Here is a 27047-nt window from a genome sequence, read left to right as displayed (position 1 = left end):
GTAGTCAGGACTAGCTCAGGAGCGGAGTTTCGGAGAGCAGTCCAAAGCTGCCGCGGCTGCCAGTTAGTTGACGCCGGATGGAGGTCCTCGACAGGGTCGGTGTCAACAGATACGCCGTTTTAAATAATTTTAGGTTTTTTTTTTTTAATTTGAATTGATATTTTTCTTTTAAATGAATTTTTAGTTATATAAATCAAGATAAAGATAGCTTAAAGAAAAACAAGAAAGAACGGCTCGAGTTTCCCGACTATATTATCCCCGGTACTCATCTCTTTCAACCACAATTCAACCACAATTTCTCTTCCAATCACAACCTTTAAGACTGATGTTAGAGCGCACGCGAGAATAATGCCATAAAATAGGTCGAGAAAGAGCGATAACCCACTGCAACCTTTTCATATGCGATCACTCGAAAGATGTCAAAGTGAAAGCGAAGCGAGTTGGGAGTTCAAACGATGAAGCGAGCAGTTAGCAACCTCGCTCTGAGCTTTTGATTGTTTTGTTGCATTCTGTGATTTAATTATCGTAAAAGCTCTGAGGGTAATTTTGTTAATATATAGTTTAATTTATTCAACATAATCATTGGAAATGCCAATGGTTCATCGAAGTTACACCTACAGAGAGGATGAGGCTCGTGAGAAGGCATCGCTTTGCTTTGCGTGCTTGCGAAGCGGGCATACGATTGGATCCTGCGCCGTGTCGAAAGAATGCCCTGTGAGTGGATGCAGGAGGAAGCATCACCGACTTCTTTATGAAGCAAACAATGAAGGCTTCAGGAGACCACGATAGCGAGGAGGAAATTAGAGAAGCACGAATCAGCACCAACGGGCAGTTGGAACCAGAGAAGGCGCTCGAGTAAACGAAGGGGCATCGTCATCTCTGGATGCTCAGGCGATGCCGCAAAGGAATTTCAGCTGTGTCGAAGAGGATGGACAACGACTATTTTTTCGTGTATTGCCGGTGATGGTCGACAAGGAGCTGATTGAGGAGCTAGGCGTACTGGGAGAACGTCGTCAAATGAACATCCAATGGTTTGGAGTTAGAGCCACTAGAGAGCCTACTAGGTGCGTCCACCCTACATCCATTGAGAAACGTTTATGCCGTTCGAACTTGAGTTTGCCGATGCAGAGTCTGCACCGAAAAGTTGTGAAGAGCGTCAACAAGGAAGAAACTCCAAAATGAGGCAAATAAAAAGTCTTATCGCTATCCATCAACGGTAGTCCTTGTTGACGCTCTTCACAACTTTTCGGTTGTGAACAAGATTCCCAACAAGATTCCCAAGATTCGATTGGTATTCGATGCGGCGGCAGGAGTCGGAAAAGTCTCATTGAATTCGGCGCTGAGCAAACGGCCACAGCACTATAAGCCCTTGCCATCTATTATCTTCCATTTCAGGGAAGGTGCGGTCGGAGTCTGCAGTGACATCAAGCAGATGTTTCACCGGGTGCTGATCCGACCAGAAGATAGGTGCGCGCAACGGTTCCTTTGCGAGATGTGCGTGATGACGTTTGGAGTTGCATGTTCACCGAGTGCGGCGCATCACGTGAAGACCGTGAATGCCAGGCGATTTTATCACTACGCCATTTCATCATGCCCTTGTGGAGTATCACTACGTTGAGTATCACTATTACTACGTCCCATTGGAGATGTCGTGTTATGGACAAACTCGAAGACAGTGCTGCATTGGATTGGCATTGGACGCAGAGGCGCTACAAACAGTTCGTAGGGAACAGAGTAGCGGAGATTCTGAAGAAGAGGATGAAGAGGAGATGCCGAGTGAGTTTGTTCTCGTTTGAGTTTGGTGAGGACAACGGCCTAAGGTTTACGCACCGATGCCTTGGGCACCTAGATGAGCTTAAGAAGGAACGCCTCACTGTGGCTGAGTGTGAGGCAGCAGAGAATTTGTTCGTCCGCAGAGCGCAATGTGAGGCGCTCCCGGATGAGTTGCCCGGAAAAGGAAACGAAATATTTGGACTGTCGCCATATCTAGATGGGAATGGAATCCTGCGAGCGTATGGCAGGATTGATGCGGCGTTGTGCATACCGTACAGCGCAAAGAGGCCAGTGATCCTTTCGCACCGGCCCAGTCTCACCGAGATGATGATGCGAGATGCACATGTTAGGATGAAGCATCAATATGTAGATGCTACGATCACGGAGATCCGGACCAGGTTCTGGATAACGAGACTCAGGAGACTCATCACCTGATTTGCCAGGTGATGTCTGGATGCAGCGAGTGTAAGCTGCAGAGCGCGGCCGATGCCGCCGATGCAGTCCGTTCTCAGCGGCCCGCAACTCATCCGGGAGCGCCTACCAGAGGATCGTTTGGAGGCCAAGGCCGTTCAAAAACCCCGGTCTGGAATTCTTTGCACCACTGCTTGTCACCGTAACCAGGCACCAGGAAAAGTGATGGGTGGCCTTACTTACGTGTCTGACGACCAGGACGATTCATCTGGAACTGGCGCATTACCTATCCACGGATTCCTGCATAATTGTTATCAGGAATTTCATCTGCCGTCGAGGGCCAGTATATAGACTGCGCAGCGACCACGGCAAGAACTTTGCTGGAGCGGACAGGGAGGCGAAGAGATTCGCGGAGGTGTTCGATCCCGAGAGTATCCACACGGAGCTATCAGGGAAAGGCATCGAATGGATCTTTAGTTGCCCATCGAATGAAGAGAGTGCTGCGTCACACCGTGAAGGAAGCGGTGCTGGAAAAGCCCGCCCTGAATAGTTCCCTGATACAGGCGGAAAATATTGAGAATTCTCTTCTCCCCTTGAGAAAGCTCCCGGCTCCCGGCCTGGAAGGAAGCTGTGGAAAGAAAGGAACCACAAGGAAACAGTGGCGCATCGCGAGAATGCTGAGGGACCGATTCTAGAAGAGATGGGTCTTGGAGTACCGGCCCACGCTGGCACGGAGAGAGAAGTGGTGCCGCAGAGAGAAGCCAATTCGTCGAAGAGACATCGTCTTTGTGTGTGACCCAGCTGTGCCGCGAAGAGACTGGCGGAAAGGCGTTTTGTTTCGAATTATTTATGAATATTGTAAACCCCCATAGAATAAAATATAAGTTGTACTATTGCAACCTGGCAGTGTTGTCAATGGCGCGTCTATTGTTTAAAACTCCCACACGTGTGACGACAGGCAGCTATAAGATATTGTCGGCCGAGTTATATGAAACTTGGTTGGTGGAATCCCCTGACCAAAAATAGATTCTGTACAAATTTCTATCTTTAAAAATACGAAAGTTGGGTCATTTCCGATTGTTCAGTTATATGACAGCTATATTGAGCTATATGAAAAAAGGCTGCAAAGTTTCAAGTTGAGCTTTAAAACTGGGAGACTAGTTTGCGTAAAAACAGACGGACGGACAGATGTACAGACGGACGGATGGAAAGAAGGAAATGCTTAGCATAAAGCTTTAGTTTGCTTACATACGGTAAGCAGAAGTTGATATACCCTTGCAGTTATGATCAGATATATATCGCAAATATCGGATTCAATTCGGCTGCTTTGATTCAAAGGGGTAGATTAGCTATTAGAACAGATTGGCATCAAAACATTTTCCAAAAACATTCAAGAACTGGCGCTAACACTAAATTTCTCTTTTGGGGGGCGGGAGTAGGATTGGCAAAATTTTGACCCAAACATAAACAGACTGACAGACGAATATGGCTATATTGACTCGGCGGCTGTTGATGCTGATCAAGAATGTATATTAAGGGGTTATATACAGTTGTACCGCGCAAAAATATGGATTTTTATCGATTTTTTTTTGACACCATAGAAAATATTTATGAAAAATGTTTTACCGACGTTGTTTAGTGCATGTTTCTGGGTACTTAATTAAATTTTTTCATAAAAAAATATTACATAACAAAACTGTTACAGCCGAATCCCCGGATCGTCTTTTTTCGATGGTGTCTTGCGGTGGACAAGATTTCTCGAAAACGGTTCATCCGAAATCCAAAATTCAAAAAAGTTTAGTTAGTACATTGTATTGTCTAGTCCGTGAACGAGGGATTTTAAAAAATTTTGATTAAAAAAAAAATGGCGACGTTTTTAACAAAAAATGTACTTTTTCAACGTATAAGATTTTCGTTTTTTGTGCTTTAAAAAAGGAGTTTTCAAAAAAATTGAAAATCCCTCGTTCACGGACTAGCTAATATCATAATAAATAAGTGGTCAAAATTTGGTGTTGATCGGATTAGTAGTTTTTTAGTAATCGTGTCCACCGCAAAGGTAATTTCCCAAAAAAAAGATTCTGAGATAATCGCGTTTAAAGTTTCAAGGTTGTTCAAGTTTTATATGCAGATAGTGCGCTTTAAATAGCTACAGCTTCAGTTCTAATGCTCCGATCGTTATGAATTTTTGTGAGAGCATTCCCAATAAAATATACTTAAAGAATATGCAATAAAAAAATGATAAAAAATTAAATTAAATTCCGCCTTTTATCATGCCACGCCTACTTTTATTTAGTTGCCTAAAATGCCTTTGAATATATATTTCATTTTTCAGATCGATACCGTACTTCGTTTAAAAGTTACAGACACATTGCTCCTACTTTCTTATATGAGTCTAAGTACATGGCTAGTTTGACTCTTTTTTCGAAATTAAAAATAAATTATAAGTTAAATAAATTTATAAAAAATATTATAAAATTTTTTGTAAAAAGATGAATCAGAATTGACTCCAACATAATTGGAAAACGCGTATGTTTTTTTTAAAATACATTAAAATGTCTGAAAATACCTCGAAATACCTTATGTACCTCATAGTGAAATCTTTAAACTTTACGGCGCGAGCTAGGAATTCATTTTAGACACATGGTTTCATGGTGAAATTTTCTTAGAATTCTTCGTAGATTCCGATTATGGGGGACGATTTTTGCGAAAAAAAATTGACCCGCCTTAATGTATATACTTTATGGGGTCGGAGATGGTTCTTTCTCTATGTTTCATACATTAACACGACTACAATATACCCTTTTATTCTACGAGTACCGGGTATAAAAATACGGCATTTTCAATGGTGACTTGTGGTCCATTTCACTTTACCAAAAATTAGGCGTATAATAAGCTTAATTCCCTTGAATTTGAACTTTAATTAATTTATTTCCAGGGTTGGTTTAGCCCAGGGCAAGTTTTTGTGTTGGACGAATATTGCGCCCGATATGGTGTACGAGGATGTTACAGGCACTTATGTTACCTCTCGGATTTATTGGATCGTGCTGAAAAACAACACATGATAGACCCAACATTAATTCATTATTCTTTTGCTTTTTGTGCAAGTCATGTACACGGAAATCGGTAATACTTGCTTAAATGTTTATATATATAATTGCTGTAGAATTTTTCTTATTTCAGACCTGATGGAGTCGGAAGTATTACCCATGAAGAAAAAGAAAAATTTTCGGAAATTAAGCAACGCTTGCGTCAGTTGCTAGAGTTTCAAATAACAAATTTTAGGTACTGTTTTCCTTTTGGTCGCCCTGAAGGAGCACTTAAAGCAACATTATCTTTGCTTGAAAGAGTTTTGATGAAAGACATTGTTACTCCGGTGCCTCCAGAAGAAGTTCGTCAAATGATAAAAAAAAGTTTGGAAACAGCTGCTTTTGTAAACTATACGCGTCTTTCCAATAAGGCAAAAATTGAGGGTAAGAAAATGTTTATAATTACGATTCAATGTCAAAGTATTTCAATATATCAATATCAATTTTTTTTTCAAATTTATCTTTAGGATAAACCCCAGTATTTTTAAGTACAGGTCTAAGTATTCGGCTTATAAACGGCCTGGTTATGCGGCCCCATAGTCTGAGAAAATTATTTAGTTACAGTTGATATAAAGTATATATATTCTTAATCAGTATCACCTACTGAGTTGATATGAGCATGTCGGTCTGTCTGTCCATCTGTGTCTACGCAAAGTAGTCTCTCAGTTTTAAAGTTATCGTCTCAGTTTAAAGTTATGAAACTTTGCACACACCTTTATTTTCTTTTCACGCAGTATATAAGTCGGAACGACCGGGATCGGCCGACTATATCCTATAGATGCCATTTAACAGATTGATCGGAAATGCTAAAACTTTGGTGTTTTTAGAGTTAGAGAGTTCAAATATTACATGAGAGCTATTTTTGGCAAATAATGCAAAATGCCAAATTTTATAAGGATCGGCCGACTATATCCTATAGCTGCCATATAACTGAACGATAGGAAATGACCCATCTTTCGTGTTTTTGAAAATAGGAAGCTGGAACTAAGTACAGATTATATTTTTGGTCAGTTAACTCGACCAACCAAATTTCATTACAATCGGTCGACTATATCTTATAGCTGCCATATAACTGAACGATCGGAAGTGGTATTTGGTAGAAATACCAACTTTGGTATTTTTGAAGATAAAAGCTTGGGACTTCTTTTTAGATATTTTATTGAAGTTAATTGGTTTTATTATGATATTATCATAAGGATCGGCCAACTATATCCGATGTTTGCCATATATATCCGGTTTTAACTGCATGGGTATATCAACTTCAGCTCCTTTCCTTTCTTGTTCTTGTTGCATAGCTTTCCTTTCTTGTTTAAGGTATTTGAGCGCTTCCTTGATAACCATCAAACGTGGAAAACTCTACACTGATTAGGGATGCTAAATCTGGTTCTGATTCAAAGAAATTGATTCAAAGAAGTTAATCAAAGTTTCAGTTATCAGTGCACAAGGTTGGTGACTTCTTTTGGCTGGGGCTTTGAAGCAACATTCCTTTCTTTTTCAGTACCAAACCCGCAAAGGTGCTAGAACGTGTTTGTGTGTATTGACTTCGTGTGGCCAAGAGGACGTCGTCATAAGAAGTCAGTTCCTCATATGGGGAGTTCTTACTTCGTAAGCTGGGTCGGATTTGTTAAGAAGTACAAGGTGGTGACTGTGATGAATTGAAAGTTTAGATCCCGTGAGTGGCCTTTATGGCAGCTAAGGATTTCTAGTTCATGATAAGGACCGCTTGGTTCGCTTAATGAAATAAGTTTGGCACTCTAGTAGACCTCGATAAGCTCACTTCATGCATAGCTCTACGTCATAGTTATCACATTCAATAACCTTGACACTTCCTTTGAACCATTCCATTTTTCGCAGACATAAAGAGGATTCTTTGGCAGAAACATTTGTTTGCTAGTGCCGCCTCCTTTTGCTTATCCTCCCTTTGGGTTCATTTATTGGGATTGCCCTTTTGGAAATCTCCAGGGGTTGTGTCAGACCCGCATAGATGGGCTTATTCGCGCTCTTAACTTTCTTCAGCCTCTGACCACACTCACTCGTAGATGCTAGCTTTATCTCAAGCTCCCATGCAAGCTAACTCTCAACTCTGAGGATATTATTTTATATAAAAAAACATTCCTTATCTATTGATAAAAGAGTTTACTAAAAAAGGTCATAGAATTTTTAATTTTAATGTATGACGTTTAAACTTAGAATCAAAAATACAAAACATTACCATAAAAAATTGTACCTTATGCCAAAAACCATAGTGCAGTGATTCGGGCTATATTGTTTTTATACCCTTGCAGAGGGTATTATAATTTAATTTTGGTCAAAAGTGTGCAACGCAGTGAAGGGGACATCTTTTTAAACATAAACATAAAGTTTAAAGGACATAAAGTTTATATATTCTTGATCAGGATCACCTTCTGAGTTTATACATATGAGCATGTCCGTCTGTCTGTCTGTTTCTACGCGAATTAGTCTTTGAAACTTTGAAATTGAAACTTGGCACACACCCTATTTTTATTTGCATTTAGTATATATGTCGGAGTGGCCAAAAATAATACGACGCACCGAACTTGATAAAGATCGGCCGACTACATGTGTATGTTTTTCTTTTTTTTTTTTTTACGATTGCTATATCTAGTCGATTTAGGGAGTGATGGAGGGTTGTTTGCTATGTTTGTTTGCTTTAATATGTTTTCTTTGTTAATTACTGTAATTACTGTAAGATATTTGTAAGATAGTTTTTGATTATTTTAAAAGAAATGTTAGTCCGTTTCTTTAATCGTTTAATATCTCTCATCTTAAGATGAGAGTAAGAAAAATTTAGTACAATCTTTTATTTCTGAGACCTTAAAAAAATTAAACTTAAATAATTAAAAATATTTTTTTTTCTACAGAGGATTTACGAGGAGAGATTAATGTGCCGCCACCAAAAAAACTTGAGGACTTAATACATTTAGCAGAACTTTGTGTTGATTTACTTCAACAAAATGAAGAGCATTACGGGGAAGTAAGTAGTGCCACTGTCAAACGGTTGCCCGAGGATTTATTAATTTTTTATTATATATATATATTTATGTATATATATGTTTATGTATATGTATATGTATATGTATATGTATATGTATATGTATATGTATATGTATATGTATATGTATATGTATATGTATATGTATATGTATATGTATATGTATATGTATATGTATATGTATATGTATATGTATATGTATATGTATATGTATATGTATATGTATATGTATATGTATATGTATTACAAGTATTAATACATAATTACATACATATTATACTAAGTATTAATAATACGATTATTAAGACTTTTTATTCCAATTTTGATGTTTAAGTCCCGCATAATACTCTACAATTCTTATTGAAAGTATAAAAATTCTTTTATTTATTTAATAAATGTCAACCTTTTATGATTATGCCTAATTATTAAAGTAATTCCATATTAGCTTCCATATTTTTTTATATTATTTATTATTACCTGTTTAATTACTACTTGCATCTATAATAAATGTTGTAAAACTCGGTACTCTGAATGAATATTAGATAAATGCATATGAATACTTTAATAAGTATTGTAAATTTTTATTGTACGTCAGTCCGTAAGCAAAATCAAGAAACATTGAGTTTTGCGTAGACATTTCTTAATTTTATGATTGCTAGAACCATTTTATCATGTCTACGATTACAAAAAAATTCTATACTTAGTCATGTTGACGAAATTTGAAAATTTGGTTGTTTAAAGAATATTAATTTTTTTTAAATAATAATTTTTTTTCACACAAAAAAAAAGTTTATTAAAAAACAAGAAAGAAAAGCGAACTTCGAGCGGAGCCGAAGTTAATATACCCTTGCAGATAAAACCGGATGTATATCGCAAACAACGGATATAGATGGCCGATCCTTATGAGAATATTATAATAAAACCAATTAATTACAATAAAATATCTAAAAAAAAGTCCCAAGCTTCTATCTTCAAAAATACCAAAGTTGGTATATCTACCAAATACCATTTCCGATCGTTCAGTTATATGGCAGCTATAAGATATAGTCGATCGACTGTAATGAAATTTGGTTGGTCGAGTTAACTGACCAAAAATATAATCTGTACTTAGTTCCAGCTTCCTATTTTCAAAAACACGAAAGATGGGTCATTTCCGATCGTTCAGTTATATGGCAGCTATAGGATATAGTCGGCCGATCCTTATGAAATTTGGCATTTTGCATTATTTGCCAAAAATAGCTCTCATGTAATATTTGAACTCTCTAACTCTAAAAACACCAAAGTTTTAGCATTTCCGATCAATCTGTTACATGGCATCTATAGGATATAGTCGGCCGATCCCGGCCGTTCCGACTTACATACTGCGTGCAAAGGAAATAAGGGTGTGTGCAATATTTTAAGTCGATAGCTTTAAAACTGAGAGATTAATTCGCGTAGAAACAGACAGACGGATAGACGTACAGACGGACGGATGGAAAGATGGAAATGCTCGAGAACATGTGTACTTTATAGGGTCGGAGATGTCTTCTTCACTGAGTTGCCTTACTTTTGGATTAAATTATAATACCCTCTGCAATGGTATAAAAATATATATATACATATGTATATATCTTTTGTATATTACATCTCAAAAAGTTAAAAAAAATAGTTATCTTGCTAGAATAAAAATTACTTGGTGGCTCTGATTTTTTATGGGTGCAACTGGAGTGTTTTTTCTGATATTTGGATATGTTAACTTTACATGCCAACAGAAAGAGATTAGATGAATGTTCAATAAAAACCGTTTTTTTTATTTTCCGTGCCAAATTAAGCTCCAAAAAAAGAAAGAACGGCTAGAGCCAAGTTTTGTAGAATAAAAACCCCTTTTCTACACTAGTTTTACTTTAGTTTTTGAAAAGATTTTTTTTTCTTTTTTTAATTTTAAAACCTTTCTCTAAAATTTATAAGGGATCGGATATATAAGATTACAGAATCAGATTGTTTTATTAAAAAGATGTTTTCTTTCAAAAATTCATACCAGCATATAGCAGCAGAATCAGGAACATAAGGAATATAGCTATACACATATATAGACAGGCAAAAAAAATGAATTTTTGTAAAACGGACCAGTTGGTTGAAGATGAAATCTGTAAAAATTCCTAACCTTCTATATTAAAAAAAAAAAAAACCAAGTTTCGACATGATATGATTTAGTCAACCAATCATGGTCATACCTCCTTATATTATGCGGTCGATGGATAAAAGGGGTGCCTAAACACCCCTTGCTATAGGCAGCTCAGCAAAAGTAAAGAACCCGCGTAGATCGATTAGAAAGTGTTTTAATCGAGTAAAGAAAGTGTTTTTTTCAGAAAAAATATATACTATATATATAAATATATATAAAAATATATACCTATAGGATTTAAAAAAATCTCCGCAATACGAAAAATTGGGAAATCGAGTCCGAGGATACATATGTATAGTCGGGAGCCTCGGCTATTTTCATTCTTTCAAAAAATTTTTGACAAGCAGTCCCATATAAAAATGGGAATAAGAAGGAAACTTCGGACACATCCGAAGTTATTATATCCTTGCAGTTTTTTTTTTTATATTTCAGTAAGCTTACAGAAACTTTTTTGTTTAAGGGGTTATATACAGTTGTGATATATGAAAAAATCAATTTTTTTTATTGCATATTCTTTAAGTATATTTTATTGGGAATACTCTCACAAAAATTCATAACGATCGGAGCATTAGAACCGAAGCTGTAGCTATTTATAGCGCACTATCTGCATATTAATCCTGAACAAACTTGAAACTTTAAACGCGATTATCTCAGAATCTTTTTTTTGGGAAATTACCTTTGCGGTGGACACGATTACTAAAAAACTACTAATCCGATCAACACCAAATTTTGACCACTTATTTATTATGATATTAGCTAGTCCGTGAACGAGGGATTTTCAATTTTTTTTTCAAAACTTCTTTTTTAAAGCACAAAAAACGAAAATCTTATACGTTGAAAAAGTACATTTTTTTTAAAAACGTCTCCATTTATTTTTTAATCAAAATTTTTAAAAATCCCTCGTTCACGGACTAGACAATACAATATACTAACTAAACTTTTTTGAATTTTGGATTTCGGATGAACCGTTTTCGAGAAATCATGTCCACCGCAAGACACCATCGAAAAAAGACGATCCGGGAATTCGGCTATAACATTTTTGTTATGTAATATTTTTTTATGAAAAAATTTAATTAAGTACCCAGAAACATGCACTAAACAATGTCGGTAAAACATTTTTCATAAATATTTTCTATGGTGTCAAAAAAAAATCGATAAAAATCCATATTTTTGCGCGGTACAACTGTATATAACCCCTTAAGTAAGTTAACCCCAACGCTACACTCAAGTCAAGCCTTCAAATCCCAGCAGCGACCAAATTAATTTTTTTAGTTTATTTTTTTTTGATTTTTTGGGAAACCAATTTTATTTGGTTTTTTGGGAAACAAACTTTTTGTTGGTTTTTTGGGAAACCAACGGCCAACTTCCGAAATAGACCCTCGCCTGTCTTGGATTTCGGAAAAAAGGTGAATATATCAGCAAACAATTTTTTCTTAGGAAAATAATATTATAATATACACATAATATTTTTAATACTATTTTATTAGGTGTGTATTTTTATGATAGTTTTTAATATAATTTTTATGAATAAAATATAATATAATAATATAAAAATACAGAGTCCCTTAAAAAAAAAGTTTATTACATTTTTTTTTAATCTTTTGGGAAAACGAACGACTTCTGAAAAAAAAGGAAGAGTTTTCTACGGTAGGTCTTACTGGTCGCACTTACACATTTGTTGTACTTTTTCATACCGATATATTGAATAGTGATGAACTTTATTCAATAGTGAACACTTTCAACATCTTCCTTCCTCATACAGTCGTTTTACAGGTGTTATCAGTGTCGGTGTGCAGGCACTCCACCTGTGCAGAAATTTTAAACCTCGTATGATACGGTTTTGGGCGCACTGGTGCCATTATAAATACGAGGTACCCTTTACCGACCCTTTACCCTTTACCGAGTAAGTTAACAATTTTACAGCATGACCTTTAACATTTGGGTAGATTAAATAGTACAGACCGTTTCATGTAAATGTTGGACTCTGTTTACTTCGAAAACTAATCTTGTTTGGGAAAAACGTACTTTATTTGTTTGCTTCAATAATATCTACTGTATTTAATAGTAAAATAGTTCGTAAACCCATTACTTTGTGAGATATGGGTCAATTAAAAATTTAATTGTTTTGACTGTTTATTTGAGAAACGGGTAATTGCGGGTAATTATACTATTTTTTCCGGAATCAACCACCAGGAATGCGCCATTCTGAAAATTGTAGCAAGATATGTAGCTTGTATGTAGCGCTGTGTGAACGCTTCTCTGAGCGCTGTGGAAACTAAAGTTTTTGTGGCCGAGTGTTCTTAGGTGCTGAGATGGATTTTACTTAGATACTACTTCGATTTTATCTGCTCGTCGTCCTGATAAAGAATATACTTACTTAATCTTAACCGATTCCTTTTATGCATTACAAATATCTGGAAAAATTTATATTTTCTGTAAGGGTATAAAAACATGGATTAATTTTAATTTTTCATAAAACAATAAACTTCCACAAAACTCACTTTAGGCGAAGCTGAAGCTTAAATACCCTTACAGTAAAATACATAACTCAAATACAAACAAGAAAGAAACGCTTACTTCGGTCGGAGCCGATGTTGATATACCCTTGCAGTTAAAAGCGGATATATGGTATATCGCGAAAATCGGATATAGTTGGCCAATCCTTATGAGAATATCCAGGGCCGTAGCTAGAGCCTCGGGGGCCCTGGGGCAACAAGTAAATTTGGGGCCCCCTATACGGAAGTATTTTGCCCCGGCGGGGCCCTTTCCCTTCGGGGGCCCTGGGGCACCGCCCCACCTGCCCCATGCTAGCTACGGCCCTGAGAATATCATAATATAACCGGATTATTCCAATACAAAAAAAAATTTCCATCTTCATAAAACCAAAGTTTGTATTTTTACCAAATACCATTTCCGATCGTTCAGTTATATGACAGCTATAAGATATAGTCGGCCGTCCGTTTGAAATTTGGTAGGTCGGATCAACTGACCAAAGATAGAATCTGTACTAAGTTACAACTTTCTATCTACTATAATTCCTCTAAAAATTGTCCGATTTGCTTGACCTTTGATTTTTAGTTCCATGCCACACTTTATAATCTCTGAGATCCACGCATTCATACGGACAGACGGCTGTTGATGCTAATCAATAATACATATATGTATGTATATACTTTATGGGGTTGGAGGTAATTCCTTCTCGTACGTACATACATTCACACGAATAAAATATACACTACGAATTTCGGGTATAATAAAAATAAACAACAAAAAATCATAGATAATTATATATATTTTTCCATTCCCGATTTTCCAATAATATGACAGCTAATTATATATATTTTTCCATTCCCGATTTTTCAATAATATGACAGCTAGATAATATGACAGCTACAGTCGAATTAACTTATCCCAGCAGTTCCGAATTATAAGTGCAACTTCGTGTAAATTTTCAAAGTGCACATTTTTGCACTTGTCGACTTAGGAATATAGAAACTAGTATAAAAAGACAGATGAACAGACAGACAGACATGCTGGATCCATGCTGGATGCAGATAAATAAAGTATATATTTTAAAGGATGGAACATATCTCCTTTCATGAGTAGCACAGTTTTGTCAAAAATGATAATATACTCTGCAAGGATATAAATTTACATAATAAATACACATTTTGTGAAAAATTAAGTTTATTATTATTACTGATTTTTACATGTTCCTAATTTCCATTTTAACGTTTTCTTAACACCCAATACTTAATTTATTTAGCTCCACAGACATGATAAAATGGAAAAAAATAATATACGTAAGGAAAACGATGATGATTCAGAACAACGGGATATCAGCGATGTTGATTTCACCGGAAATACTGGTCTAATTAATACAACTGAACAGGCAACTGATGAATTTGTTAAGGCATCGGCTTTTCGTTACTGTATGCCAACGCACGCGGTATTTACTTCGCCTGTACCAACGGCACGTATCATTGACCAAAAATTTGTGTTAAAAAGATTTAATAAGGGTTGAGTGTGCCTTACGTTTTTTTAATATTTTCTCTCTCAATAATTTCAAAAAATAAAATTCTGTCTGTCTAAAAAGAGATATAAATTTTAACACAAAACATTTTGAAATCGTAAAAAAACAATATTTGTATCTCAAAGGTGTATCATCTTATGAAATATGAATACTATATCAACTTTTCCGCATGATAAAAAAAAATCTGGATTTTAATATTAAATCAAAAATATTTTTTTTTTTAATATAAGTAACACTCTTGTTTTATCAATAATCTGGTATGCCGATCGAGAAATCCCGAAAATATTTTTAATTATCTTAATTCATCAAAAATGAACTCATCGCCTAACTCAAGACTAATTAATTTTCTTATTTTGTTAATTGTCTTACTTTCAAAGAACTATTTAAAACCGACATGACAACCTCTGTAACTGAAAGCTATAATTAATATAAGTTTTATTACTACAAGCATGCGTTTAAATATTCGTAAATTCGTCTATTCGTATAAAAACGCAAATCTTACATAAAATTTAACCTTTTGGCAAATTCTTTGTTTGTTTGTAGTTTTTGGCCGTTGGTTTTTTGTTATCATTTTTTATTTATCATGTTTTTTGCTATCTGAATTTATTTAAGCTTTTTAATAAAAACATTGAAGATTTTTCTATGGTGAATGCTTTGCACTTAAATTTATTTTAATGGTAGTAGTTTAATTTCCCATCGCACGGCTTTGAACATAGCTTGCAAAAAACTTTTGATCAGCTTAAAGTCTCATTTTTGGACAAAGTATCCGAAAAATGTCGATCATGTTGGAACATTTTAAGGATCAGGTCTGAAAAAAATACTTTAATGTGTATTCTGCTTATATAAATTATATGAGCATATATATATTCTCCGAAAATATAATTTTTTTTATTAATTTTTTTAGAAAGTAATAAGACAACGAAACATATACAACAAAGTCATTGAAAGACAGTTTCTACAAGCATGTTTTTACAAGGGTCCTGCTAAAGTGTTACAGAGAGACCCGTTTTTTTGTTTAGTTAAAAAAATAGGTCCGAACGAAGCAATTAGAAATCTATCTGTCCCTCCGTCCGTCTGAACCAGAGAACTACAACGAGTATGAACGAGTATGATACAATCACGAGTATGATACAATAAATCAAATTACAAAAATGGTTAAATGGTTACCAACTTTTGATTGCGGGTATACGACGATCCACACTGAAACTGACTGCCGGCACACTGACAGTGTGAGCACTCTCAAAATTTTTTTCGAAGCTCTCTCTCATTTGCTTTCATTTTGCCTCACTTAACAGCCCAAACTTAAAAAAAACTTTTTTCACTGAGAAAAATTGTATAGAAATTTGGTTGGAACAAGTTTTTCCATAGAAAATATAAATAGGAAAGCGTAGATTTTCATTTGCTTAAGATCTGTTGCTGGAAAAGCTTTCTTTAATTTAAATTTCACTATTCTAGTGCCCATTTAAATAGTTAAATTAACGAAAAATGAAGTAAAAAACTCCGTTTTTTTGGTTAAATGAACGCTCTGCTTTCATTGTTTCATGCTAATTACACACCCACTCAAATTTTAAACATGTGTGCGTTTTGACCACCGCGTATTCGAGTGCCGTGGTTGTAATCCCTTCAGTATGGAACACGCCACGTATTACAAGCTCGGAGATATCCGAGACACGCCTGTCGTCTCAATAGTCCTGTTTTCCAAGATCTGCTTTATCAGGTGCACGGAGTGATCAACTACCCCTAGTTATTAAACATGGGAGAATGTTGTTGAACGCAACTTCTAGTGATCTAGTGGAAACCCGTCTCCGTGGATCGGCCCTTCCTATACGCATACTGTGATCCCGAAATGTCATTTGATTGATGGTAAGATGAATTTGAAGGCTAATGAGCTTTTCCATTGTCTCGAGGAGAAAAGACGACAGGCTTTACTATTTTTTACGAAGTATTCGAGCTGGGTCGGAAGGGAGCAGCTGCACCCTTGCTCTGTGTTTCCTGGATTGTTTTCTCCTGAGAACACGCTGGTAAAATTTTCATTTTTGAGAGCTTCTAGGTTTTCCATGCTGTACGTGTTTCAACAACCATCCAAGGTTTTAATATACCCTACATTAGATGATTCCGAGGACCTTTCTGAGCCGGGAGGCCTCCGATGTCCTCTGAATGCTCGTGCAGACCTTGACGCTACCATGATACCAGATCCTCTGCTCTTCAGCATCTTCTCCATGAAGCGTCCATGCAGCTCATTTACCACCTTTCGCCAAAGGTCCTTAGGGATCCCCTGATCAGAACTCCAATGAGCGTTCTTCCCTTTGTGACCTCGGCGAAGAAACAGCTCGGCTGCACCTTCTTCTTTTTTTTTGGGTCGCTCCTCCTTCTGAGGACCTCTGCCTTTTCGCACTCTGCGCGATCTCTTTGGTAAGTTCTACTTCAGCCTCACTCCCACCTTTGCCGCTTGGTAATCGGGCAGGATCGCTCTTGCCAACCTTATGACCTCGGCCTGGTCTGGGTTGGCGTCTGCCGATGGGTCTGCCCTAATGAGAATGAGGGCTGTCCATCTGCTGTCTTTGTAGGAGCCTTTTGCGCTGCGTCCAGTGAGACGTTGCCGGACCAGGGTTTGCCTTAGGTGCCCCGCCGGTTCGTATAGAGGTTGACCCTGGGTTCTTTCTCTCCAATCCGTTCGTTAATCCCAGCCACGCTTGGTTCGTTGGCTAGCTCCGCTTTAGACGCGTCCGGGGGCGTCCCGTGTCCAGATGTTGCCCCTTTTTAGGGAGCTTCTGCATCCCTTGGTTTTTGAGGGTCTTTAGGTTTGGGCTGTTGATGCTGATCAAGAATACATATACTTTATGGGGTCGGAGAAGATTCCTTCTCGATTTTAAATAAATGAACACGAATATAATTTACCCTTGTATTCTACGAGTACCGGGTATAATAACCCAGGAGCTCATCCTGGTTGATTCCCGCCAGATAATAGGTGTCTGTCATCAGTAGACATTCAAATGAAAAATTTTACAAATGTTTTCAGTTAACTTAGGAAAGCTAACGTTAATGTCAGATCATAGGCCTTGCCATTAAAAATGGAAAAGAATATTCTGAGACACTTGCAGCGAAGCCATCAAACACTACCCTAACACTACACTACACTCCCCATAGGTTTGGCTGTAAAACTCTCTTTCCACATTATGCAATGATGAGGTAGAAAATACTTGCAGGATCGCGCTAGCTCAGAGGGATCAAAGGAAACGTACCCTACCTCAAGATATTCCCTTACAATTTTAGACTTACGAAATAGACCGGCGACCAAATGGAATGGACGTCCAAATCGGTAGAAATTATTTACAGAAAAATGAAAGCAGAGAAGACTGTCATAGTCGAGCTTTACGACTATTTGATACTCTGTACTTATCTATTTCACCTACACTAGCTGAAAATAGTGATGTCACATGTGCCAGCGAGCAAGCAAGCGAGCAAGCACTTTTCAGACATTAAATATTAGAAGTGAATGAAATGGGGTTCGGTGATTCGGTTTTTTGTATTAGTTTGGTTTAGGTTTAGGCTTTAGGTTTGTTTAGAAAGCTACTATAAAAAGTGGGCACCCACAAAAATGGAGCCAAACTTAACAAATTTTCAATTTCACAAAAAACTTTTCACCAAATAGTCTATACACCAAAACAAGTTATTGTTGGAAAAGTCAAGGTAACCTTAGATAGTTCCTTAGAAAATGTTCTGTAAAAGTTGTGCGGAAAAGTGCAGAATGAAACTAACATTCTACAAAATTCTTTGATTAGCGGTTATAAATTTTGAACCTATTTTTATTTACTAGTAGTTTTGCCTTTTTCCCTACATCTATCTTTATATTATTTCTATCTCTATACATCTACTATTATATCGTTAATATTTTTATCGTATTCTTACTTAAGTTTAAGCGTTTTCCATAGTTTTTGTCTCTTTTATTTGCGATTTGCAATCTGAATTTGAAATATTTCGCACAATCGGCTGCAGTATATATTTGGTTTGATAGTTATGTATTGATAGTTTTTAATGGTCAAAATTGGTGAATTGGTTGGTAATGAATCGTTAATCAGTTTGTACGGGCAGTACGGTACATGACCGTTGAAGATGAAGGTTTAAAACAGTATGCGAAATAATTTAGTCATACGTCCTAATCCATTTCGATGTATGATGGAATGTACTCATTGAAAGTTCGGTGTCTTCTCTCAATCGTGCCTACCGTTTGGTGGTAATAAGCTGTTGTTTTTATATAACTTAATTTCATGTATTTACACAGGTCATTTATAAGTACATTTTTGTATTCAGTACCTCTGTCATGTTATGAACGTCTTCATTGGTACTTTAGCCTTGTCTCCTGTTTTTGCGCTTATATTTGCTAATTTTATTGTAACGAAATATTTTGTTAGATCGCATTTAATATTAACTGCATACTCATTGCCATTCCTGGTAATGGTCGCCGATTATGGAGAAATACGGAGGAACCACTTAATCGCATCTTAAAAAATTAAGGATTGAGGCAACGAAGAAGATTTCCAACCTAACGCCTGCAAAACTGCGTGCCACACTAATCATTCCCAATGAGGTCACCGATCCTGTTAGCAACTGTTTCGACGCCAAAATTATTTTGTCTTTTAAAAAATAAGAAAGAACCTCTAACAGATGCTGAACTTACTCTGGCTGAGGAAATAGCTGAGGAAACCAACCAAGAGATGACCAATATTTGTCAAAAATGAAACATATTGAAAGCGTCATTGGACATACCAAAAACTACTGTCTGAGCCTGCAAGTGTGCTCAAGACCATCCCACAAAAAAAATTAGACAGCTTTGTAAAAAGAGTGTCAAGTTTTTAAAGCCAATTCAGAGAAAAGGAAACCAAAAATCAATATTCCATCCAATTTCGACGCTCAAATAATCTCAGAAAGAATCAATTAGTCCTTGTGACTTTTGTACGGGTAAATTTCTCCTATAGTGCTTTTCGCACAGGTTTGCAAGTAGAAAGCCCCAAGACCAACGAATGCAATGAATAGCAAGCTTAAATGACCTTTCAAAGAACTTACAGCGAAGGTGGATACCCTCCAAGACACAAACCAGTTCCTTCAAAGAGATCCACAATCTAAGTCTTTGATTATGGAATGCTCGCGGAACTACTGCGCGTAATCAGAACAAGCAAAGCAATCTTTTATTGGAAGGCATTTCATCGGTTGATTTAACAAACCACTAGCTGTGGAGGATGGCAACTTCAAGCAACAAGTTTCCCCAAAAATTCCCATCAGGAAAAAACGATTTTTGGGCCAGATCCCCAAGCGAGCGCGTGGAAGGGTTTGCTGTTTTCCTGCAATTAAAACAAATCCTTCAAGAACAAAATCTCGACCTAATGCTAATCGCTGAGTTATGACTACATAATCCCAGAGGGGGAGAGCTGGAACCCTAGCAAAGTCGCTTCTAGGAGTTTGATTTTTCTCCAGCTTCTACTCAAAATGAGGTTCAAGAAAGATTTAATCGCCATTGAAAAATGTTTCGTCCAGTACCAGCAACTACGGTAGAGAAAGTCTCGACCCACATTATGGCGCTAAAGACCAAGAAAGCCCTAGGAGATGATGGATTTGAAAATTACGATATAAACCAAGCCTTCGATAAAGTTTGTTACTCTGGGCTGCTATATAAACTGAAGACCTTTCTTCCACCTCAACTTAGGATTTCGTTGCGAAGCTTTTGGGAACAGAGATCGTTTACAGTGGTTCTAGATGGCACTGAGTCCGATACCAAAGAAATCCGCGAAGGAATCCCCCCTTTTCCCCACTACGATATACACTATTTATACCTGACATGTCTGCGAGTCGAAATAACCAGAACTTAAGTGTTATCCGCTGCCATTCCTGGCAAGAAACAAATGCGTTTTCGCGGCTTTACAGGCGCTGCAAGAATATCTTTATAGATTCGAAGAATGGGCCAAAAATTGAACCATTGCAATGCATTGGTAAAACTTTTAGAAAATGCTCCGGTGTGACCTACGACTTCTAGGCAAAAACTATCTCATGCCTGAGATGGCTTCCTAATAGTCGGAACAAGTTATCCATTCGAAGCAAGATTTTAATGTACAATGCTCCTTCGTAGCGTTATGGGCTAAAAGTAGACGGCATAGCAGCAAAATCTAATTTGGACAACATTAGACAAAACGTTTCGCATGGAGCCCCATGGTACAAGCGCACCCCGAACTTGGACCTGATGGTGCCCCAAGTAGGGGATGTTAAAAAAGATCAGGCTAACAAATACAAAGAAAAACTTCAAAACCACTTAAATGTGCTAGTACAGGCACCTACTAAGTGAGCGCAGAAATGCAGGAATATGGGTACCCTGAAGACTAAACTGTAAACAGAAAATAATTTAAGCAAACCTTATATACATATAAGCAAAGATTATAAAGTACATAGATGGGATATCAGGGCCCAAAACAGTCAACTTTTTTCGTCGAGCTTGTTGGTGAGGGGGGAACGCACATGCATACGATTCTATTTTTAGAACTCTTTACATGTATCCGTCAACAAAAATGTGAACCTATGTATGTATGTGTGACTGCTCGCATGACGGAGTAAAAATGTTTTGGCTTCCAAATTTAAATTTCAATTTCTCGTTTCTGTTTCCGATGCGCCGATGTGGTAGTTCGTAGAACAAATAGTATTTTTAATCGCCCCAGATCGAGACAGGATGGTAGCGTAATGCACAGAGTAGTTATTCTATGTCTAATTTTTCTGTGTTCAAATCCTCGTAAGGACTTTAAACTTTTTCTTTCTTTTATAATTATTTTTTTTGTTATTCTTTTTTAATTGTAATATTTTTCTTTAATTTCTTAAATTGTTAATTTGTTTTATTCTTCATGATGTCCCACTAATAAAATGCTAATAAAATTTCAAGGGAGTCCTTCCGGCATTTTGTCATCCGACACGTCCGTCACTTATTTTCACAACAATTGTAATAGAACGCAATTAAAAATGTTAATAATAATAACGTAAAAATCAAAAGTAAAAAAAAAATTAATAAAAAATAAAAGTAAATATATAAAGAATCATAAAACTAAAACATTCTAAAAATTGAAACAACCGCCCGCTAAATCAAATCGAACCCAGGACCCCAAGAATAAGGAGCGCGCACTATCCATCTAGGCTACCCTCGAAGATGATTTTATGATACTTAAAATTGGTGTTAAAGGAGACGCTAGAATCCATACCAAAAACAGAGCAGGCGAGTAAGGATAGTAGAAGATATTTCTGATCTCTTTACTCTTACATTGGTTCGATTACAACGTTTCAAACTTTCATCGTCCAAAGATGTTACGATCTAAAAATAAAATTCTCTCTTTCCCTCTCTCATCTGCCAGCCGTTTGTCGTGGAACCCGCTCTCAAATGTTTTCATTATTACAGCGGGTTCCACGACGGCCATTTTTACAGCATTTTTTAGACATTTTTACAGCGGGTTCCTTTACGAACGATGTTAAGGTGATTTTAAAATTTTGTTTTTTATTGGTTTATAAATTGATAAATTCCTATTCCTCATTCGTTGTCGCGCGAAAAATTTCTCAAACTTAACTTGTCGCGCAATGGAACCCGCTCGTTTTTCTTTCTTTGTATGAGGTGTCCCATCTATGTACTTATTAATCTTTGATATACATAAGTAACGTGTATGTATATAGGACAAAGGCCGGCACGGCCCTATCTCGGGGGCATAGGAAATTTCTCTGCCCGAGCTCTGCCACACACACACAGTATACATGTGTGAAACGTTATGCTCACAGCCTACTATCTGCTATTCGTTACTAACACTAATGCGGTAAAATCATATCAATGTATTGGGGTGCCGACCACTGATATAGGAATAGAAAGATCCAATAACAAATTAATTTAAGTTATTTTATAATTGAACTAAATAAAATTTTTCATTAGAGTACAGATAATTAATTGAACATTGTGAAATTATTCGCTTACCTTTTTTAAATAAACAATTGAATAGCGGGTTAGCCATAGAAAATAAATAAGTTAATAATATTTGGTCTGCATTGACTGTAAAGTGTTTTGAAATAACTTATAGCCTAGTGTATTTATTTTAATTCTTGTTCTATAGTTGACTTTCACCTTTTGTAAATCCGCAATATGCGTTTGCTACTGGTAATTGAATACCCTTGTAGTTTTATGTTAATACTACCACATTCTTCTTTGCCAGCATAGGTATTATGAAAAACTCTGCTAAAATCCGGGTAATAAAGTATAGTCGCACTCAATAATTGCTTTTTAAGATGTTTAAAAGCGTGTTGACATTAAATGGTTCATTCGAACCTTACATCCTTCATGATCCAGTTATGTGACGTGAATACTGTGACGCAACAAACTGCGTCTGTAGGGACTGGGTATTTTCTAATGGCTTCATATTTAATGCCATCTGCCAACATATTTATCAGTGCATTTGTGACTGAGAAAATTAACTTCCTTTGTAATTCATCAAAATGCAGTTCAATATTATTTTTTATTCAAAGGTCAAAGACATTAAGGAGGTTTTTGGATAAATGCTTTTCAAAACATCCTATGAAAATTTAATCGTCTATATAGAGAAATGCTTGGGAGGGTTGAAAGCCAGTATATGCAATTGTCATCATTTTTTGAAAAGAATTCGGCGCTATTTTTAAACCATAGGGCAATCGCGTGAGGCAACAGGACCCATTGCTCGTAGAAGTTATATTTCTTAAAATTTGTTCAAGTTCTATTTGGTGAAATCCGGACATTAGATCTAAACATGAAAATTATTTTGCTCTTCCTAGCTAATCAAGAATACTACCTAAAACATCTTTTCTAGGAAGTGGGAATTTGTCAGCCAATAATTTCTTATTGATTTGGCGTTCGAGTGCAATACGGATTTTTTTGAGACGAGTATATAGTACGGGCTGTTATACTCAGTTACAGATAGTTCCACTATCTTATCCCCTACAAGTTTAATTACTTGTCTTAGATATTTCGGCTTGTTGGTGGTGTTCTATATCTTCTATATATATAAAAGAAAGTCGTGTTATGTTACACCACTTATAACTCAAGAACGGCAGAACAGATTTGGCTGAAAATCTATATATATAAAAGAAAGTCGTGTTAGTTACACCACTTATAACTCAAGAACGGCAGAACAGATTTGGCTGAAAATTGGTAGGGAGGTAGCTAAGAGCCAGGAGACGGACATAGGATACTTTTCATCCCGTTCGACAACGGGAATTATACTCCTCCGAAATGGCTGCTTTTATAGTAATGAATAACAATAAGTAGGCTGTGAGCGTAACGTATTGTACATTTATATGTGTGTCATATGCCCCTGAAATAGGGGTCCGCCCATTACTTATCTACAGTCACCAATGCCAAGATAACGCAATCTATATATATAAAAGAAAGTCGTGTTATGTTACACCACTTATAACTCAAGAACGGCAGAAGAGATTTGAGTGAAAATTGGTAGGGAGGTAGCTTAGAACCAAGAGACGGACATAGGATACTTTTTATCCCGTTCGACAGCGTTCCTCCCGTGCCCATACTTTTTTATTTAGGCAGACAGCTAAGAAGAAAATGTTAAATGAATATGTCAAATGTCAAAATGCCAGTTAGAAACGAAGTCAAATTCAAAGTCAGGCTCTCAAATTTAACAACGAACCAAAAGGATTGTGTTGCGCTTCCGGGAAAGTGAAATTGCCTCAACTTGAAGCACCATCAGAGCCTCTGCACTCTCTATTGATATTTGTAAGAAATCAATATTAAAACTCTATTAAATAAATAATTAACAAGTGGATTGAAGTGAAGTGAAGTTAAATTAATAATGCCGCGACCAAGACGATCGAATCTTTCCCGACAAAGCCGTAATGCAAGAAGAATACAAAATACTGCATATGAAAGGACTGAAGAAGAACAAGAAATTGCACGTGAACAGCGCCGCAATAGTATGGCTCGACTTCGTGCTTCTCAAATAGATTTTAATTTGCGACGCAGAACAAGATATTTAGCTGATTTGAATCGAGCTGCGTTTCGATACGATTGCAGCAATGATTACAGCTTGCATCCTAGCGTTTGCATTGGGCAAATGGACGTTGTTTGCGAGTATTGTGGTGCATTAAAGTTTTCCGGAGAAACGCCTGGATTATGCTGCGTTAATGGTAAAGTAAAATTGCCGGTGTTGACTCCGCCACATGAGCCATTGTATTCATTGCTTTGCGGCGAAACACAAGAATCACGCCACTTTCTTGCAAATACTCGAAAATACAATAGTTGTTTCCAAATGACGTCATTTGGGGCAGACATTATCGAAGAAGGAGGTTTTAATCCGACATTTAAGATACTTATTTTTGTACTTACATAAAATGTAGTTAAAGAATCTGGTTCTTATTTTGTAGATACAAGGACAGATTCACCATCGAATTGGATCATTACTACCTTTCGAAGATACACAGAATAAATTTTTACAAATATAATTCATGGGCAACATGGAAGAACAACTTGATCGACGCCTAGGGATCAATGCAGGAATGAAGCGAGCAATTCTTCAAGACTTGCAGTGTCTGCTTCATGAACATCATGCGTTGGTCAGGTTGTTTAAGAGTGCTTTAGAGCGCATGCCAAATGATGACTATAAAGTTGTCATCAAAGCAGATAAACGACCATCTGGAACACACGAACGCACATTTAATGCTCCAACAGTAGACGAAGTTGCCATCCTGATTGTTGGTGAACAATTGGAAAAACGCGATATTGAGCTTACACGTCGCATTACTGGGCAACGGCAACAAATATCGGAAACTCATCGATCATATGACGCATTGCAATACCCACTGATGTTTTGGCAAGGAGAAGATGGATATTATCTATATATATAAAAGAAAGTCGTGTTAGTTACACCACTTATAACTCAAGAACGGCAGAACAGATTTGGCTGAAAATCTATATATATAAAAGAAAGTCGTGTTAGTTACACCACTTATAACTCAAGAACGGCAGAACAGATTTGGCTGAAAATTGGTAGGGAGGTAGCTAAGAGCCAGGAGACTGACATAGGATACTTTTCATCCCGTTCGACAACGGGAATTATACTCCCCCGAAATGGCTGCTTTTATAGTAATGAATAACAATAAGTAGGCTGTGAGCGTAACGTATTGTACATTTATATGTGTGTCATATGCCCCTGAAATAGGGGTCCGCCGATTACTTATCTACAGTCACCAATGCCAAGATAACGCAATCGGGCCAATTTTAGTCATCAAACAGTCAATTCTAGAGCTGCGCGAGATACCTGGTCGAAATAAATTTTGGTACACTTTATTTTTATACCCTTGCAGAGGGTATTATAATTTTGTCCAAAAGTGTGCAACGCAGTGAAGGAGACATCTCCGACCCTATAAAGTATATATATTCTTGATCAGGATCACCTCCTGAGTTGATATGAGCATGTCCGTCTGTCCGTCTGTCCGTCTGTCTGTTTCTACGCAAACTAGTCTCTCAGTTTTAAAGCTATCGTCTTGAAACTTTGCACACACCCTTCTTTCCTTTGCACGCAGTATATAAGTCGGAACGGCCGGGATCGGCCGACTATATCCTATAGCTGCCATATAACTGATTGATCGGAAATGCTATAACTTTGGTGTTTTTAGAGTTAGAGAGTTCAAATTTGACATGAGAGCTATTTTTGGCAAAATAATACGACATGCCAAATTTCATAAGGATCGGCCGACTATATCCTATAGCTGCCATATAACTGAACGATCGGAAATGACCCAACTTTCGTGTTTTTGAAGATAGAAAGCTGGAATTTAGTACAGACTCTATTTTTGGTTAGTTGATCCAACCTACCAAATTTCATTAGGATCGGCCGACTATATCCTATAGCTGCCATATAACTGAACGATTGGAAATGACCCAACTTTTGTGTTTTTGAAGATAGAAAGCTGGAACTTGGTACAGATTATATTTTGATCTATCCTACCAAATTTCATAAGGATCGGCCAACTATATCCGATGTTTGCGATATATATCCGGTTTTAGCTGCAAGGGTATATAAACTTCGGCTCCGCCCGAAGTTAGCTTTCCTTTCTTGTTTTTAAATAAAATTGTAAATGATTTTTAATTTTTTTTGTTTTTATTTTATTTGTAAATATAGAGAATAAATGCATTGAAAACAGATAAAACTTTTTTATTTTACTGATCCTTTCCACGAAAATTGATATTGTTATGTTAGCTCCCTTAGAAATAATTATTGGGACACTGTAAAGAAAATAATTTTTAAAAAATTTATAATTGTAGAAAAAAAAATGTATATTCTTACCTAATAGTGGGTATTGCCTCCGTGCTTTGAAATTACTTCAGCCAAGCGTTTAGACATTAAATTAGCCAAATCCTGCAATGTTTTTCTTCGATTTTGGCCTATTCTTCAACAAAATCCTTCTTGAGCTGTGCCAAATTTTCAAACTGTCGTCCATTGCTGTATACTATATTTGAGAGTATACCCCACACATTCTAAATCGGGTTTAGGTCGGGACTACAAGCTGGCC

The 27047-nt window shown here is 36.7% G+C and overlaps 1 protein-coding gene across 9 annotated transcripts in view; it reads left to right on the top strand.

Moving 5' to 3' along the window:
• Window positions 1-27047, top strand: part of Cadps (calcium-dependent secretion activator 1) — a 404419-nt gene that overhangs the window by 274419 nt on the left and 102953 nt on the right. For 7 of the 9 annotated variants that reach the window (XM_070282298.1, XM_070282296.1, XM_043213400.2 and 4 more), the window contains 4 exons: window positions 5120-5307; window positions 5365-5654; window positions 8153-8265; window positions 14214-14420. In XM_070282298.1, the coding sequence (XP_070138399.1) occupies window positions 5120-5307; window positions 5365-5654; window positions 8153-8265; window positions 14214-14420 (798 nt within the window). The remainder of the gene's footprint in view (window positions 1-5119; window positions 5308-5364; window positions 5655-8152; window positions 8266-14213; window positions 14421-27047) is intronic. The other 2 variants (XM_043213405.2, XM_043213404.2) reach the window with 1 other exon arrangement.

The sequence above is a fragment of the Drosophila bipectinata genome, chromosome 4, assembly GCF_030179905.1.
Source record: "Drosophila bipectinata strain 14024-0381.07 chromosome 4, DbipHiC1v2, whole genome shotgun sequence".
Taxonomy (NCBI): domain Eukaryota; kingdom Metazoa; phylum Arthropoda; class Insecta; order Diptera; family Drosophilidae; genus Drosophila; species Drosophila bipectinata.
This window is presented reverse-complemented; position numbering and strand designations above follow the sequence as displayed.